The sequence below is a fragment of the Haplochromis burtoni genome, unplaced genomic scaffold (genome assembly GCF_018398535.1).
Source record: "Haplochromis burtoni strain Fernald_Lab_line unplaced genomic scaffold, NCSU_Asbu1 Contig_2025, whole genome shotgun sequence".
Taxonomy (NCBI): Eukaryota; Metazoa; Chordata; class Actinopteri; order Cichliformes; family Cichlidae; genus Haplochromis; species Haplochromis burtoni.
Genome location: NW_024584386.1, coordinates 433 through 17,568, shown reverse-complemented (window position 1 = coordinate 17,568; position 17,136 = coordinate 433). Strand labels below are relative to the sequence as shown.

At 38.1% G+C, this 17,136-nt stretch overlaps 2 protein-coding genes across 3 annotated transcripts; one reads left to right on the top strand and one right to left on the bottom strand.

Moving 5' to 3' along the window:
- Window positions 1-1,111: 1,111 nt before the first annotated feature.
- On the bottom strand, window positions 1,112-11,079 carry LOC102306432 (POC1 centriolar protein homolog A). Of its 2 annotated transcripts, none has more exons than XM_005952786.2 (6): window positions 10,687-11,079; window positions 6,138-6,222; window positions 5,858-6,029; window positions 5,466-5,645; window positions 3,764-3,871; window positions 1,112-2,574 (listed from the first exon to the last, which is right to left on the bottom strand). In XM_005952786.2, the coding sequence occupies exons 1-6, from the start codon at window positions 10,699-10,701 to the stop codon at window positions 2,397-2,399; spliced, it is 738 nt and encodes a 245-aa protein (XP_005952848.2). In that variant the 5' UTR covers window positions 10,702-11,079; the 3' UTR covers window positions 1,112-2,396. The 2 variants fall into 2 exon arrangements, with proteins under 2 accessions (XP_005952848.2, XP_042073397.1); XM_042217463.1 differs by lacking the exon at window positions 10,687-11,079 and adding an exon at window positions 8,373-8,433.
- On the top strand, window positions 8,548-9,075 carry LOC121813604 (B9 domain-containing protein 2). The gene has a single exon (XM_042217464.1). It carries the CDS (start codon window positions 8,548-8,550, stop codon window positions 9,073-9,075), a length of 528 nt encoding a protein of 175 aa, XP_042073398.1.
- Window positions 11,080-17,136: the final 6,057 nt, after the last annotated feature.

Genomic DNA, 17,136 nt, shown 5'->3' with positions numbered 1-17,136 from the left:
GAAAAAATATCGAACCGTGACACCAAAGTATCGAACCGAACCGTGAATTTTGTGTATCGTTGCACCCCTAATAATAATAATAATAATAATAATAAATATATATATATTCTACTATAATTCTACTTCAAAAGTGAGCAAATTTGACTGTTAGGTCGGTGTTTTTGCTACTTTACATCTGTCATGATGAATGTGTCAGAATCACAGACAGCAAGAAAAAGAAGAAGAGAAAGAAAAGGCTTGCGTGCAGGCGGTCTTCAGTGCAGTACTGATAAAGAGGGTCAGTGCTGACTGATGTTCAGCAAAAAAAAAATAAAAATAATATAATAATATAACCCCAAGTGCGCCCCATCGTTCCTATTCATCTGGCCTTCTCTGCTCTAATGGGCATGTTGGTGGCGGGTGGATGGATGACTGGTTCTTGTCAGATCAAATCTTTGGGGCTGAGTAGCTAACACTATACAGGACTATTCCAGGAAGTAGACTGGTCACTGAGAAGGCAAGGTGATCTCACCAAATGTCAATACACCAGCAAATGAAAACGTTAAATTATTCAATATTACTTCAACAACCTTGAATACAGAGCCATTAAATATTTGGCATTTATGCTTAAAAATTGCTTTTATGATTATGACAACTTAATTGTTTATTTATTCTCTTCAAATAATATAAATGAGCAATATTTACTAGTTTACTTGGACTCTGATGCATTTATGAGATTTCAATTATATATACATTATAAAGAAGAACAGGTGACACCCTTTAGTGACCAGCTGCTGTCCAAATAAGAAATAAATAAATGACTGAACAGATTAAGATACATCACAACTGCCAGATACAAAATACAATGAGATTACATGCCTGCTCATACTTAATCCTTCATATTTTATACGTTTATTGATTCGTTTTTTCTAGTTATAGCTTTACAGGAAGTCACATGCTCAGTTAATGAAATAATATATTTATTTTTAGATTTATTTTTGGCATTTTTGCCTTTATTATACAGCAACAGTCAGAGGGAGAGAGAAAGAGAGGATGACAATTGCAGTAGGGACTCAGCTTGCGCTCAACAGATGAGCTACAGGAGCACCCCCCCCCCCCTCCCCGATTCAGATGTTTTAAAGCAACACAAGCACTGCTTTGAGCTGTGAAAATGAGAAATTCTTGCTTAAAGGCACTTTTACCTCAAAGGACTAAATTAGCTGCCATTGAAGTGTAGTGCTGCTGCACATCACACTGCTGCAAATCCTGCTTAACTGAGAACGGCTTAACACCAGCTTTTTATTACCACACACTAATACATCAAGTTGCCTTAAGAACAAAGAACTAATCGTGACCTCCCTAGACTTAAACAATCCCGCCATACATGAATCAGCAGCTGACAAATTAGCAAGCAATAGGTCCCTCTCCTGGCTTACAGAGGCTACAACACACTTGCAGGCATCCTGATACCACAAGCTGGGAAAAGATGCTGAATAGCTATGAAAGAGCACAGAGCAGTGGGTGTTTGTATAGTATGGCTCTGCCTCATGGAAACAAACCAGTTCAATAAATTACCAAATAATGTGCACAGATGGTTAACATAAATATACCAATGTGCCACTGCCATTTGCTATGTTACTGCTATTGATTTTGGCTTATTCATACAAACCCCTAAACAATTTTTCATTAAAGGTTGCTTATCAGGACCAAAAACTATTCATTAATCATTTGATGTCTAAAAACAGTATTCACTCCCATGTGTGTCTAACACTAGCCACTCCCATTTTTACACTTTAAGTTAGCAAAATGACAAAATAACTCCAGTATGGAAAGTAGGGCCAGAAAAAAAATGAAAGAGGAGGAGGAGAAGCTTCTATCTTCATACCAAATCTCCTCAGACATATGTAATTATCCATTATTAGACCTAACAACTGAAATCCATTTAAGGGAGGCAATTAGAGCAACCAGCCTGAATGCAAGACTGATAAAAAGTCATCAACATTAAGTTTAATGAATATGGAAAAGATCAATAACATTCCTTGCCATTAATATAAATTTGCCTGTGTGCGATTTCAGTAATTTCTCTTTAACATAATGATTCAAAGGTACTTTGGCTGTACTGCAATTTCTGAGAGCAGATGTCTAAACTTTGGCCAAAAGTACCATACATTAAAACAAACAAAAACTGTGGCTTTTGTTGTTTCTATGGGACTGACTCAGCATATGATGAACTGGTGTTTCAGAATAAAGCTCTATATAAGGCATCAGGAGTGACTAAACTGAGAGTGATAAAGCATTCAGTGATTCTTTAAATATTTAAGTATGTCTTTAGAATTGATGTGGTTGTGACTAATTAATGAAAATAACTGTGTTGCTATGAAGCTAAAAAATGTCCCATTTGAGTGTAAACTCTGGTTTCACTCCTTAAAAAGACCAGAAAGAACGATTACGGTTTTAAATATTATCGCTGTGTCTTTACCTTGGTAGTGCTGTAGCATCTTATGCGATCTGATGTCCCACACCTTGACAGAGTTGTCAGTACTAGCTGCAGCAATACATGTTCCACTGGGATGAAAGTCCACATAGTTTGCATAACTTTTGAGAAGAGAAAAAAAAAAAACAAAGTAAGGCAAAGTAAAGGAGAAACAGTGATTTAAAAGATTTGAAATCCTGGAATAACCCAGAAGGTCAATTCAAACAACACAAAAGCTTTAGTCATTGGTGGAAAGGGTTAATGATTTAAGGTTTATAGTGAGAAAGTTAACTATTTTAAAACACTTTAAGACACATGAAGCCTTTTGTGAAATTTCTTATTCTAAATGCTGGGAACTTAAAAAAATATATACAGCTTTCTCTGGACCCTTTTTCCCCCCAATTTCATTTTTTTATCTTATGCAGTGGCATACAGCACCAAAATAAATTAAGCTGTGATTGGGATGTCTCCATTCCTGTTCACCTTAAACTGCTTAGACTTTCAGTACAACTGTGGGTCATGACACCTATAGAAATACTCTGATGATTGATTCTCTGAGGAGCACTAGCAGATGATTTTGTTGAGGTTGAGAAAAAAAACGATAGATGGTGGTTGACCTGAGTCTATCGTGGGACAGGATGTTGATGCTAATCCTGACCACCCTCTGCATCACTTCCTACAGGCAGGCATAAAGTTTATTCTCTAACAGACTCTGCTGCCACAAGGATACAGGAAGTATTTTATACCTCATGCCATCATCCTCTATAACAATGCTTTTTACTTGGAAGAGAGGCATTTTACATTAATGGTATTATTATCTCTAGTGTTTCAGCTGCTGTAAGAAACGATATGGGATAAAGTGTAGCTCATCTTATTATCATCTCAACACAATAAGCTAAAACTACAGAAAAGAAAGGAGCTCAGTATGTCAGACTCTAAATAAAACACAATAAAGGTAAAAAGAAGTAAGAAGAAAGATGTAAAACAGGATATTAAATGTATCAAAGACTCACACAGCCAATGTCTCATTAAAGTGTTTCAGTATAACAGACTGCACAATGTACAAGGGAATAGGGCACATGTGTAATGACTGAACAGGTGTTCAGTGCCTTCGTCATAAACATTTGAACAGGATAACAAATGGTTAGGGGATTGATTCTGTCAGATTTTTTCCAGCATTTACTGCCGTTGCATCAGTACACTTGTAAGGATTTTTTCTGACCTTACCAGAACACCAGCAGAAAACTGACAAAAATAAATAAATACTCCTAGCTCCTCCTATTCATCATTCAGGTGCTCGCAAGTGCTCACCCTGCATGTTCATAGAAAGAATGAATGCACTCTCTGCTGTTTTTGTCCCACAGCTTTATGGTCTTATCATCACTGGATGACACAATCAAGCGATCATCTGGAGAAAACCTGCAATAATAATATAAAATAAATGTAAATGATTAATGCTCAATCTGTATAAAATATGTTCAAAAATGCATGGTGTAATGGAAAAGGTCAGATATACACCAGGCATCAGGAATAAAATTATGACCACCTGCCTAATACAATACAATACAATACGATTTTTTTTTTTATATAGCACGTTTAAAACCAGGGGGTACATCAAAGTGCTTCACAGTAAGGAATAAACAGTAAATGATTACACTGAACAATAAGTCATTAAAATAATTTAAAATAGAGAAACAAACAAAGGCATTAGTAAGTAGAGATGGGGAGAATTCATGACAATCCAGAGAAATGAGTAACGATACATCAATTAATGAGCGGTGAGAATTAGTGAGTTGGAAAAGCCAGGTCGAATAGGTACGTTTTCAAGCGTGCTTTATAGGATTGAATGGAGTCAGAGGGATGAACAGTAGCAGGAAGACTATTCCAGAGGTTTGGTGCTACAGAGGCAAAGGCACGATCACCCCTAGTCTTCAGACGGTGCCTGGGCTGGGCCAGAGGTAACTGACCAGATGATCGTAAAGAATAGCCGGGAGTATAGAGACTGAGGAGGTCGGTGAGATAGTCAGGGGCAAGGTTGTTTAGGCATTTGTAAGTAAGCAGCACAACTTTAAAATCAATACGAAATTTAATAGGCAGCCAATGTAAGTCAGAGAGCACTGGAGCAATGGAGGCAAAAACGTTCTAGTTCTGGTTAGGAGACGAGCCGCAGCATTCTGAACATCTGTTATCATTGGAGGTGAGCGAGTTGGAGTCCAGAGTAGAGCGATTTACAATAATCTAATCTGGAGGTCACAAAAGCATGGATACGTTTTTCAAGGTCTTTGTACGGTATTAAACGTTTGACCTTAGAAATTTGGCGCAATTGGAAGAAGCCAGATTTAACCACAGAGGAAACCTGTTTATCCAGCTTAAATGAACTATCCAGGCAAACACATAGATTACTTACAGTGTCTGTAAGAAAGAAAACAAATGGACCAAATCGGGCAGCTAGCTGATCTCGTGGACTGTGACTATCAAACACCATAATCTCAGTTTTCTTCTCATTTAAAATGAGAGAATTGGCAGACAGCCACTCTGTGACCTCTTTCAAGCAGTCAGACAAACGATTCAATGAAGTTGGCAGGTCAAAAGATAATTGGAAATAGATTTAATAATGTGTTGGTCCCCCCTTTTGCTGCCAAAACAGGCCAGGCCTATTGAGCCATGGACTCCATCACACCTTTGAAGGTGTGCTATGGTATCTGGCACCAATATGTTAGCAACAGAACCTTTAATTCTTGTAAGATGCAAGGTTAGGCCATTTATGGAACTTATTTGTCCAGTACATCCACCAGATATTGGATTGGATTGGGATCTGGGGAACATGAAACTTCCTTTTTTTGGATTATTATTGTTAGATACTGACCAGGAACAGCCCAAAAAAGATGCATTTTGGAAATGATCAGTGTAATTCTCTTTATCTGTCAAAGGTCATAATGTGATGCCTGAAGTGTAAATCTATCAAAATGTCCTAATATGATGCATTGTATCGTGTTAAATGTGTGTCTCATACTTGGCACAGCGGACCCAGTTGATGTGCTGGTTGAGAGAGAAGAGGAACTTTTGCCTGTGTGTTGTCCACACTTTAATTGTCTTGTCATCAGAGGCCGTGACCAGAGTCTGTCCGTCACCAGAAAAGTTAACACTGCGCACAGTGGCAGTGTGAGCCCTGAATACTGTTGACTCAGCCTTCCTGTATGGACACAAGACATTACTTAAGTTTAAAACAAACAAGCAAAACCCAGAAGGTGTTCAGCAATGTGTGTCTTCCTCCATGCTGGCAGAAGGAGACAAGCAACATTCAGTAGTTGCTGCTCTTTATGAGTCACCATCATTGTCCTCTGTAGTAAATCTGTGGTGGAATAAAGAACAGAAAAGACAGAAAGATTTTACTTTAACACCTACATGCTTGGCACCCAAAGACGTACAGTCTTGTCTCTGGAGGCAGAGGCCACCAGATGGCCTGATGGGGAAAAGTGGACGGAAAGGACGGCGTCTTTGTGTCCATCAAAACGATACGCTCGCATCTGAGGTTTCATGTTCCAGATCATCACACAGGAATCCATGGAGCCTGTGGCTAGGAGAGGATGAAGCACAGGTGTGAGTGAGAACATCATGTATTTCCAAAAAGGAAAAGACAAAGGCAACAGCAAACAGTTACATCTGAAGGCAAACAGATCATTACCAATTTGTTTCATGTTGCAGCTGAAGTCCACACTTGTTATGGTGTCCCTGTGACCCTTGAAATGTCTTTCTAGGGTTGGATCAGACTATGGGAGCAAACAGAGAGTCATGTCAAAATGTTAAAATGTCCTCATGACTACAAAAGCTACAATAATAAGCAATAAGTTAGACATCTGGGAAACAGAAAATTTGGTACTATTTACTAAGAGCTTATCACTGAAGAAGTGCTATTTCTTCCTCATCACGACTATGTGGGTGTATGATGTGACTAAAACTGGCCTGGAAACATGAGCAAAGAACCCCATAGTTATGATTTGTAGCTAAAATAATGAGGTCCTCTGATTTTGCGCAGTTATTCTTTTTTACTCTCTTAAGTCTGTGGGAAAATAACACAGAGTAAGTTTCTAACTCTCCATAAAATCGTTAACAGCATCCCAACTACACACGTAAGGTTTAGAATACACAAGGCACTTCTATGACACCAAAGTAAAGTATGGGTTCACTCAAATAATGCTCTTTCAGCTTTTGATTTTTCAGACATGTCACACCAAACAAAAAAAGAAAGAAAGAAAGAAAGAAAGAAAGAAAGAAAGAAAGAAAGAAAGAAAGAAAGAAAGAAAGAAAGAAAGAAAGATTAATAAAAATACACTGTTTTGGTTTTAGGCTCCTAGAACAGGTTCACGGTCATGACTTAGTATGACACGTGAATGGAAACAAGTCTGTGTTTATGTTAGTAGTAACACTTGTGCTGCTAGTCAAAATGTTTACTGTGAAAGGCACCCACTGTGTGTGATACATCTCATTGCAAAACCCATGGCCAATAATATGTTACCATGGCTGCCTCTGCTATTCTGGGAAAGTTTTCAACAAGATTTTACAAGAAACAGCTGTCGACAAATATGTACACAAAAGCATGCAAACCGATGTTACACCACATTCTGAGGCTCAGCATATTAAGTGACCGAATTGATGCGTTTTGGGGTCATTGAGGTCATTGAAACGTCATGCTAGCCCTCCTCACCTCAACCCTCATCTTCTGAACGGAAGTCATCGCTCTAATACGTGAAAATGTGCATAAACATGCTTATTTATTCCAGATATCATTGTAGTTACTTATTATTATCATTAGCATTTCAAGGCAGTTAATAACAAGCCAGCCAAACAAGAACAGCTGGTTACAACCTAACATTATACCAGCCAGTGTTAGGCTTGAGTGTCTTAAAAATCACAGTTTCCCTTTGATAAACAGTTTGATTACATTCTCATAGTTTAATCACTATCTCAGTCTAACAATGTTCAATCCATTTCAAAGAACGTTTCACTAATGCCAGCAAGATCCTTGCGAGAAATACACTAACTTGTATATCAGCTAGATAAAAACAAAAATTATATGTAACAATTTTGTACAGAAATGCAACTAAAACTATATTCTGTAAGTGGTAAAGGCAAATTACCACTCAAGAAAGTTTTCAAATAAATGAAATAAAATGTTCCTAGGAGTACAATGTGATCTAAAAGTAGCAAGTTTAAATTTATTTAATTTCTTCATATCTGGTTCATTTATATGACGATGTATCGAATATGTTTAGGATAAAGTTAAAACTAATTATGCCTAAACAACTATTCCAAAGTTCAATACCTCTTTTTACAAATGTGCAGTCACATTTCACACTACTCCCAACCTTGGGTTTTTCATAAAATATCATTTGTATTTCTCATTTAAAATATAAAATAAAATACTGTATACATAAACCTTTTTATATACTGTAAAAGGTCCTCCACGGAGTATAAGACTGTTTTTTCAGTGTAGTAGTGAACTGTGGAGTCTGAGCGCAGTACAGCCGCATACTGGCGCTGTTTCACAGTGTAATTGTTCACAGACTCCAAACGCCGATTAAACTTCAGAGAAATTGAGCAATAAAGTCAATTCTTCGTCACGAGTTAATTAAAAAGTATTAATATGAAGAGGTGTTTTATGTCTTCGACGAACGGACTTTTGTAAACAATGCATGAAAGACAGAAACAACTCGGTCCATTAGGACAAATTTAACTCTGAGTTAAACCTGTAAGGGTGTAGTTCCAAATTCGTGACACGCGTTTTCACCACACACGTTTATTATAGCTCAGGAATAATTCTGGCAATATTATAATTGGTGAAAATTAATTATTCACTAATGACAAACAATTTTATAAAGGTGAAGCTTAGGGTTTTCATAATGTTGGACGGCATTCGTACCGGAAGTGGTGCCTGCGAGGTCTAACTCAGGGGATTTGTAGAAAATCACGGTAGGCGGTTACCAAGGAGACGTTTAGCCGTTAGTTTAGCTAGCCGCTAAGCTAGCCGTTAACATCGGAGAGACAAAACAGGACTTTCCGTGCCACATTTTCTAGTCAAAGTGAACCAGTGTGGCATGGCAGAGCTGCACATTATAGGGCAGATCATTGGTGCAAGTGGTTTCCCGGAAAAGACTTTGTTTTGCAAATGGGGAATTCATACGGGAGAAGCATGGCGGCTTTTATCCGGGCTGAAGGAGGGTCAGACCCAGGTGGATAGCCCCCAAATCGGAGACATAGCGTACTGGAGCCACCCGATCGATCTGCACTACGCAACCAAAGGGCTGCAAGGCTGGCCGAAGATTCACCTAGAGGTGTGGCATCAAGATTCTTTCGGACGGTGCCAACTCTATGGTTATGGTTTCTGCCACGTCCCTTCTAGTCCGGGACATCACCGAATAAGATGTGCGACCTGGAGGCCCGTGGGCTCCTGGCAAGAACGGCTGGCGCAAATGTTCGTCGGCGGAGGTCCCCAGCTCCTCAGCCCTGACCTGATCTACAGCGGGGCGGACAGATACAGACTGCACACCGAAGCCATGGGGACTGTGGAGCTGGAGCTGGGCATCATCACGAGACACTTTGACAAATATGGTGTCGAGTGTTGAGATTTTGAAATGGCAGAAAGACAGAAAGTAGAAACAGTTATAGATCATATTTGAGTCACTTGCTTTTAGTAGAATTTTGTACTATTTTTTTTCTAAACTGCACTTTTTTTTTTTACAAACATCTATATGTAAATAAAGAAAATATTCTCTTACTGAAGTTGGTTTCTTGCTGTTTTGTATTTTTTAATAGAAAACTGACTCTTATTAGCGATATTCCCTGTAACCATGCCTCATTTAATGCTGTTTTCTTAAATGCATCTTTATATTATATTATGTAAACCCACATTTACTTTTTATTTGGGATTTTAAGTTGTACGACTAACAGGATCGTTACTTGAATTAAGTTAAATGTCATTAATAACCTGCTACAAATTAGGAGTGGGGGCAAATACTGATACTGAAATCTATCATTTTGGTTCCACGTGTGATCCATTCACTGGCAGCAAATATTGTTTATCAAAAGATGTAGGAGTTCCCTGCTAGTCTGGCACACGTCACTACTTTTTAAGAAAATTATAAAGTGAGTTATCTTACTTCATATTAACAATAACAACCTCACAAGGAAAGAACGGGAAAGACTTTTAAAGAGTATATTTTTTCCCTTCAGTTACCAGATACTGTGGTGTATGGTGCATGACTGTATTGCACAGAATATATATTGTCATAGTGTCTTATGAGTTACTCTTGGAGTTCATCAAAGAGAGGTTTTGACCAACCTTTCTTGAAAATGAGGTTTAGTTTATGCAAACTTAAAATAAGCTTGTTTTCTTCTTTGTTTGTCACTGGTTACAAGCATCTCTGAATGCACAACTTGTTGAGCCTTGAAGCACATAGGCATACTCAGATCTTAATCGAAAAGAGCACCTTTGGGATGTGGTGGAGCACGATGGATGTGCAGCCGAAAAGTCTGCAGCAACTGCCTGAAGCGATCATGTCAATATGGACCAAAACCGCAGCTTCACATAAAGAATTAAGGCAGGTCTCAAGGCAAAAAGGCTGCTCAACCCAGCACTTGCGAGGTGCACCTAATAAAGTGGACGGTGAGTGTATGGTGGCATAAATTACTCTATCGTTTTTTCTTTTTCTTATAACTTCAATATACTGTTATTACCGTACACAGAATATCAGATTGTTGGCATATTAATTGCTTGTTAGTCACTTTGTCGGCAAAATGATGCATTTAATCTGCAAAGGCAATTTAGATCATGACAAATGAGTGAAACGATACCATTAAACTTTCACAAATGTATCATTTACATAACATATGTGGCTGTCATGACTGCACAGGGCGGTTGTTACATTAGTATAAATGTATATATTACATTGGACACTCAGCAGACTGAGTAATGAGTCACTTTGCTACGACTTCACAGACATTTAATCCAGACTAAGAGTAAAATTACCCTGATTTATAATCTGCTCTCGCTCTAAATAAAGCTAAAACAAGCAGCAAAAAGAAAGGGGTCCATATCAAATAAAAAAATATATGATGTATTGTAATAAATCTACAGATATATCGACCTTTAACTCTTAACCAATAAGCCACATTGTGGAAACCACAAATAAGAAACGAACTTCATCTCAGTGGCTCAAGCAGCAAGTTAAACTCACCAGCGCAGATGTCATTTTTGTTGATATCGGAGGCGAAATCCTGATGGAAGCGACTTGTTTACGTTCGTAGCTGTCCAAGCTAAATGTTACCGTGCTTTCCTCCGTTATTAGGACGAATGGGGTGCAAGATATCGCCTGTTTAGCTCGGTGTCCGGCTAACGCTAGCTAACAGTTAGCTCTTAGTTGCTGACAACAACAAAGTTCAGTTTACGCGCCGCGATTGGGCGCTGAGCAGCTGGTCGCCGCTCTTAAAGGGGCAGTCATCCCTTTAGCAAAGTTTCTGTCGAAACTGTCAGTTACTATTAACGTCAAAGTATTTAAACGATATGAAATATAGTCAAATAAAGTCCACACAGGTTTTACAAAATTATTCATGTGGTGCTGTTCCATTAGGATACGTTACGCGGTAAATTCAATATCAGGCCGTTTGTAGTAACTCATAATTGCCACCAGGTGTCAGCAGAGGTACACTAGACAGAGTTGTAAATCAGCTTTATGCAGCTAAGTACATGAAGGCCTGTAACCAAGGCCTAACGTGGGTTTTGCTGTCGCCTGCTTGTGCATATAAAATCTTAACTCTGGAGAACCATGGGGTCGACTCTGACCCCATGGGTTCTTCAGGGTTAAAATATAATCCATTTTCACTCAAGAATAAGATATGTGAAGGGAAGGCTGATGAAAAATAACTGCATTTTACTTTGAAACTGTCATTTTACTATTAACCTCAATTTAAACAATATGAAATATAGTCAAATAAAATCCACACAGGTTTTACAAAATTATTCATGTGGTGCTGTTCCATTAGGATACGTTACGCGGTAAATTCAATATCAGGCCGTTTGTAGTAACTCATAATTGCCACCAGGTGTCAGCAGAGGTACACTAGACAGAGTTGTAAATCAGCTTTATGCAGCTAAGTACATGAAGGCCTGTAACCAAGGCCTAACGTGGGTTTTGCTGTCGCCTGCTTGTGCATATAAAGTCTTAACCCTGGAGAACCCATGGGGTCATATTTGACCCCATGGGTTCTCCAGGGTTAAAATATGATCCATTTTCACTCAAGAATATGATATGTGCAGGCTGATGAAAAATAACTGCATTTTACTTTGGGACTGATCAGTCTAAACATGAGCCGCTCTACCTGACCCAAACACAGTATTTTTGCCCCTTTGACTGAGTCTGCCGAGCCAAACAGGTCACATTATGACTAGTAGGAAAGGTGTCAGTGTTCCTGATAGCTATGACAATGGCGCTGTCAGGTTTCCCAGGTACACACTACTACACTCGTGGTTTTGTGGCACATCAGAATGTCTCCTTGAGAAAAACACTTGTCACATTCAGTGTGCAGTTTTTTCATTGTGAAGATTTTGAAAACACACATACAGAAAATGTAGAAAAAGATAATCTCGGAAGTATTTAACAGAAATAATGACTATGGATATAACTAATGAATTTAAATGTGACCAGGGACCTGGAGTCTGTGGGAATTGCCAATGAGACGTGGTAAGCCACTCAAGGCCTGTGTCACCTAACATTTGATGGTCAAAATGAGCTAATAACAGTGAGTAAACCTGCTCTGTGAATCACAGCTACTGACGTACAGCAAACTTGTTACCATAACAAAGATTAGAGATACATTCCTGAGAACAGGTCAGATCATGGTGTCATTTTAGCACAAGTAATACAGGAAGTTAAACATTCAAATAACAGTAAGCACAGGATGCAAATATTTAGAATGGAGTGATGGAGTAAAAATCCAACACATAAACTAAAACTGAAGGATAATTTATTTAAGACTTATTCTTCTCTGCTCACCTATTCAATGTGTACATAAACTCATTCTTCAACTAAATCCCCACCCATGGTCTTTTTCAACCATAAGGTTGGTCACCTTGTAGCCAGTCATTTATACCACAAATACCAGTAATGCAATAACAAATATCACCACATAGTCATTCAGCATTACGAGCTATAATTATGTTATTGTCGCATTACTTTTAGAGTATGAGGTCATGTTTCTTTTTTCCCTATTCTTTAAAGCAAACTCACGGCAAGGCAGTGCAATCTGCTGCACTCTCTAGAGACACTTGTTTAAAAATTGTAATAAAATGATTTATCTACCCACACTTCTTTCCAGAACTTGCTAAAATAGTTCAAATGTAAGGCATCTCATGAAGCTGCAGCAGGGTTACTGTAAGAGAGAGGGGCGCAGCACTCAAAAAATGAGAAACTACGAGAGATGTGAAGCAGCGAAAAGCAAAGATGGTGGTAGAAGTACAAGAAAGTCCAGGAAGCGGGGAAAAAAGATTTTAATCAAATTATTTTGGGGTAATGTCAGCAAAAATATAAAAATCTTTACAAGTTATGACTATATATGTTTACATATATGTATATTTAAGACAGTGAGCATTGAAATTATTTTTTAAAAATGCTTTCATCTTCTCTGCTTATTTAATTTGGCAGAGTTTTACACAGAGATATCCTTCCTGATGGAACACAGAAGGAGGTTACACTGAACAGTAAAATGACTACAGCAGACTACAGTAGAAGCCAGCACTGGTTCCTATCAGTTTTAAGGCTTTAATTCATTTAATTCAATCAACAAAGAACAGTTTGTCTTTGCCGCTGCCCTCATATATTTAGTTACAGTAAACTAAACAAAGACACACCCACAGGTTTACTGTCTGTAGATAAGTACTTACAGTAATACTACACTACACTTTAACAATGCCTTCTCGAGCTAAAGCATTCTCATGCAATGTAATTCATCGCTGTTAATAGCTTATAAATCAGTTAATAGCTTATGTATCATAAGGGAACAGCACTGATTACATCACCTTGTAAAATCCTAAAGATTCCAGTAGGTGATGACTTTGATGAGAAGGAAGGAGGAAGAGAAACAGAAAAACAATCTGAAATTCTTCTCACTGCAGCTAGACACTTAAACTCAGCACAGTTTACTTGCTCCTGCGTGATACAGAGAATCATGCGGCACGTTTACAGGGCAGTAAATATTCATACGTCTATCTGAAAACTGAGCATCTTATCAGTGTATGTGTGCACTGTTTACGGGTAGTAGGATGTAGCTGCAACGAATAATCAGAGCTTTGTCTACAGAAACAGTTTCCTTTTCAGTGCAGCGGGAGGATGTTTTTCATGGTGTGTGTTTTATCTCATGGGGTTCTTGACTCCTGTTTCGAATGGGCCTTTTTGTCAAACACAGAGCCTTTTGATGCGCAGTGAGAGAGGAAGCTGTGGGGACCGTAGCATGGGGCAACAGATGGCTTAACACAGGCAAAGTTTCAACAGGTCCAGCGCTTTACATTTGCACACCGTGTGTTATGTGTTACACAACTGAGAGACACGTGGCCTTAGACTTCAAAATGACAAGTTCACCTTTGCGCCAGAGTTCATCTGGATAGGCTGGCAATTTCATAGCTATTCAGATATTTTATTTCTAAAGATTTATTTATTTAATTTTTTTTTTTAAACTATGGGTTGATTTTTCAGTGCATGAAATATTTTGATTCGATTAGCGGTTAAACTTTAAGTTGGGGCATGGGCTTATGTACCCTGCAAATATAAAACCCATATATCCTTAACTCGGCTAATGTGAGCTCTCAGTATGTAGCAGTCCTGTTGACAAAGTCAATAATTTGTATATTAATGAATGTTAACGAATGTATTAACATTTTGAAATAATTAGTATTTTAAATATCGTAAAGGCAGTTAAAGTCATCAAAACCACTGAGACTAAAATTACAATATGACAGCATAGGCGGATTTATTATTTCCTTAACTGAAGTTCCTCTTTCCTTGGTATTCTATTCATCAAAAACATGACATTATCATATCATATTCCCTGGAAACTGAGATGTGATGGTGTTCATTTTTCTACCAGTAACAGATATGTCAACAATATGTCTCCCAGCTGTTTATCTTGTCGATAGGTGACAGCATATTAGGTGAAGCATGTGGTCAAAAGTGTCCTAAAATGCACTATGAACCTCGTAGGTTATGGAAACTGGCTTCTTTTGGAAGAAAGCCCCAGATCTATCATGTCTGACAGCTCTTATAAAACACATATGGTATTTTCAAACAATGCATTGCTTGCAGCAGCCAAGCATTCCTCAACATAATTTGTCATTAGGTGTTGAAAGGCATGCATTAAGCCTGAAAGCCTAACATCTGAGAAGAGAAAATTTTGCTTCTTTGTTTATTAGCTTTTGGGCAAACACAACAATGTAAGACTAGTTGGCTGGTTTATTTATAGCCACCAACCTGAAACAACGATAAACCTCGTGAATGAGGAAATGTGAAGACTGGTAAATCCACTCAACTTTTTACGATTGCTACACTGGTCTGCACCATTGTGCTGGTGTCTGTCACAACATGGTTTCACTCGCCAGTGAAATGCAAAACAGAAACTGCAATAAAAAAAAAACATTCTCTCTAGACATAAAGTAGATGAGATAAAGACTGTAAGTATTTAACGGTGGTTGGAGGGTCAAAATTTCTCTTTAAAAATGATCATTTAAAACAGACTTTTTTAGTTCGAGCGCTGTGTACTTTATAGATAAGGCTGCAGATTGCTTGTTACCTTTGCTTGCACTGAGAGAATTGATTGCCCTAAAGGCAATGAAGCTGGTTGTGTCATTATGCCATGCTTTGGAGTTGCTGCCAAAAGTGTTCAGGGTTTATTCAGAGCAGAGGACATTCGAGCACTCTCTGTCTTATTATATGCTGTGCAGTTACACCTGTGCCATGAGTGCTGTCAGCAGCAAACCTCTAGTGCAGTGATCTAAACGGTGTTTCCATGTTTTTGTATTTGATTCAGAGCAGCAAGTTTAGTATATCAGCTCTGAGAATCTTCCGTGACCAACACAACCACACTGGCTGACTTATTACAAATGCTGGTTGACGAATGGGAACCCATCCCACAGCAGTGTGTGTTACCAAGCTGGTGACCAGCATGACCGGTGGTCTTATACTATTGGCCTTAACATGATGTTGATGCCCCTGTTTGTTAAATGAATAAAGTGTTAAATTGCCAATATGTCCTATTTCTTCAGACTTCAATCATCCAATCCAATAAACGACACCAAACAGGAATCAGTAGGAGAATATGCTGTTTGGCAAGATTTGGCAAGTTTTTCATGGCCACAACCCAGATGCTCAAGTCTGCTGCTCGACCCACAAATGCAGTTTTCTGGCACCATTTAAAGGGAGATAAACAGAGTTTCCAGTAGTATAAGATTTATTGCCAGGAAGTGTCATTACAACAAAGAAACAATCAACCAAAGACACATTTCCTTGCTGTCTCTGTTATGTTTGTTTAAATTAATAAGGAAATGTCCACAATTTTTATTCACACATGTGGTACGATGCAGCCTTAGACATTTGTCGATTTATTTTAAAAAGACTACTGTGTAAAACATACTGGTTTGTATACATTTTATTTATTCTGTTTATTCTATTTTATTTTATTTTTTTATTTTAAAACTATCAAAAACTGTGTATAAAAGAAATCTGACAGGAGAACCCTTGATTTAATAGTGCTATCTCGCCTCAGCATTGTACAGACAGATAGCAGCTGTATGTGGCATCCATACAATTAGATTACAATTAGATTCAATATCATCCTAAGTGAGCAGGTTCAAAGGTTCACAGTAAAAAAAAAAGATTGTGAATGTAGAAAGTGAACGATTTGATAGCTCATGTTGTCATTTTTATCTCTGTGTTAAAGCTATATTTCATTTTGCAAGTACTAAAGTTTTTCCTCTTTTGTGCAGATTCTACTTGCAGAGGACTTTGAACTCAAACAATCACAATGCGTTTTAGGAGAGCTTCAATAATAAGTAATTCTTTTGAATAACAAAGTGTCTTCTGAGAAGTTTAGCAGGAAGAATAGCCTCGCCTTTGTGATGGCTTAAAAGAATTCAGGAAATTCACTCGATTATTTTCCCAACCGACTTCCTTGTTGTTTTATGCTTGTTAACCCTCTCAAGGCAGGTGTTGCCGATTTGCAACAGTTAAAAACTAACAACCTGATTACCCCACATATATATTTTATGAGGTTTTTTATACTCAGAAGTACCACTGAAGGACTTGGTTGTGCATTAGCAACAAAAAGTTTAATTTGAGCCTGAGAGGGTTAAACCGGACAGTGCCAAATGAGCGACAGTAATGAGGATTACTGTCCACACAGATGCAACACCCTAATAGATCGTTCAGGAAATGATTCACAGTGGCACAAATTAAAAAAATAAAAACATGGGTTGAGGCTCAGGGTCTTTTTAAAAATTTTACCTGCATAGTATAGCAGCTAGTTGGTGGCATGGAGAAGCACACACAGGGTGTGGAACAAAGTCAAGCCAGGAAGTTGCCGCCTTTTCATGAAAGCCTAACATCTGGGAAGAGAAAATTTTGCTTCTTTGTTTATTAGCTTTT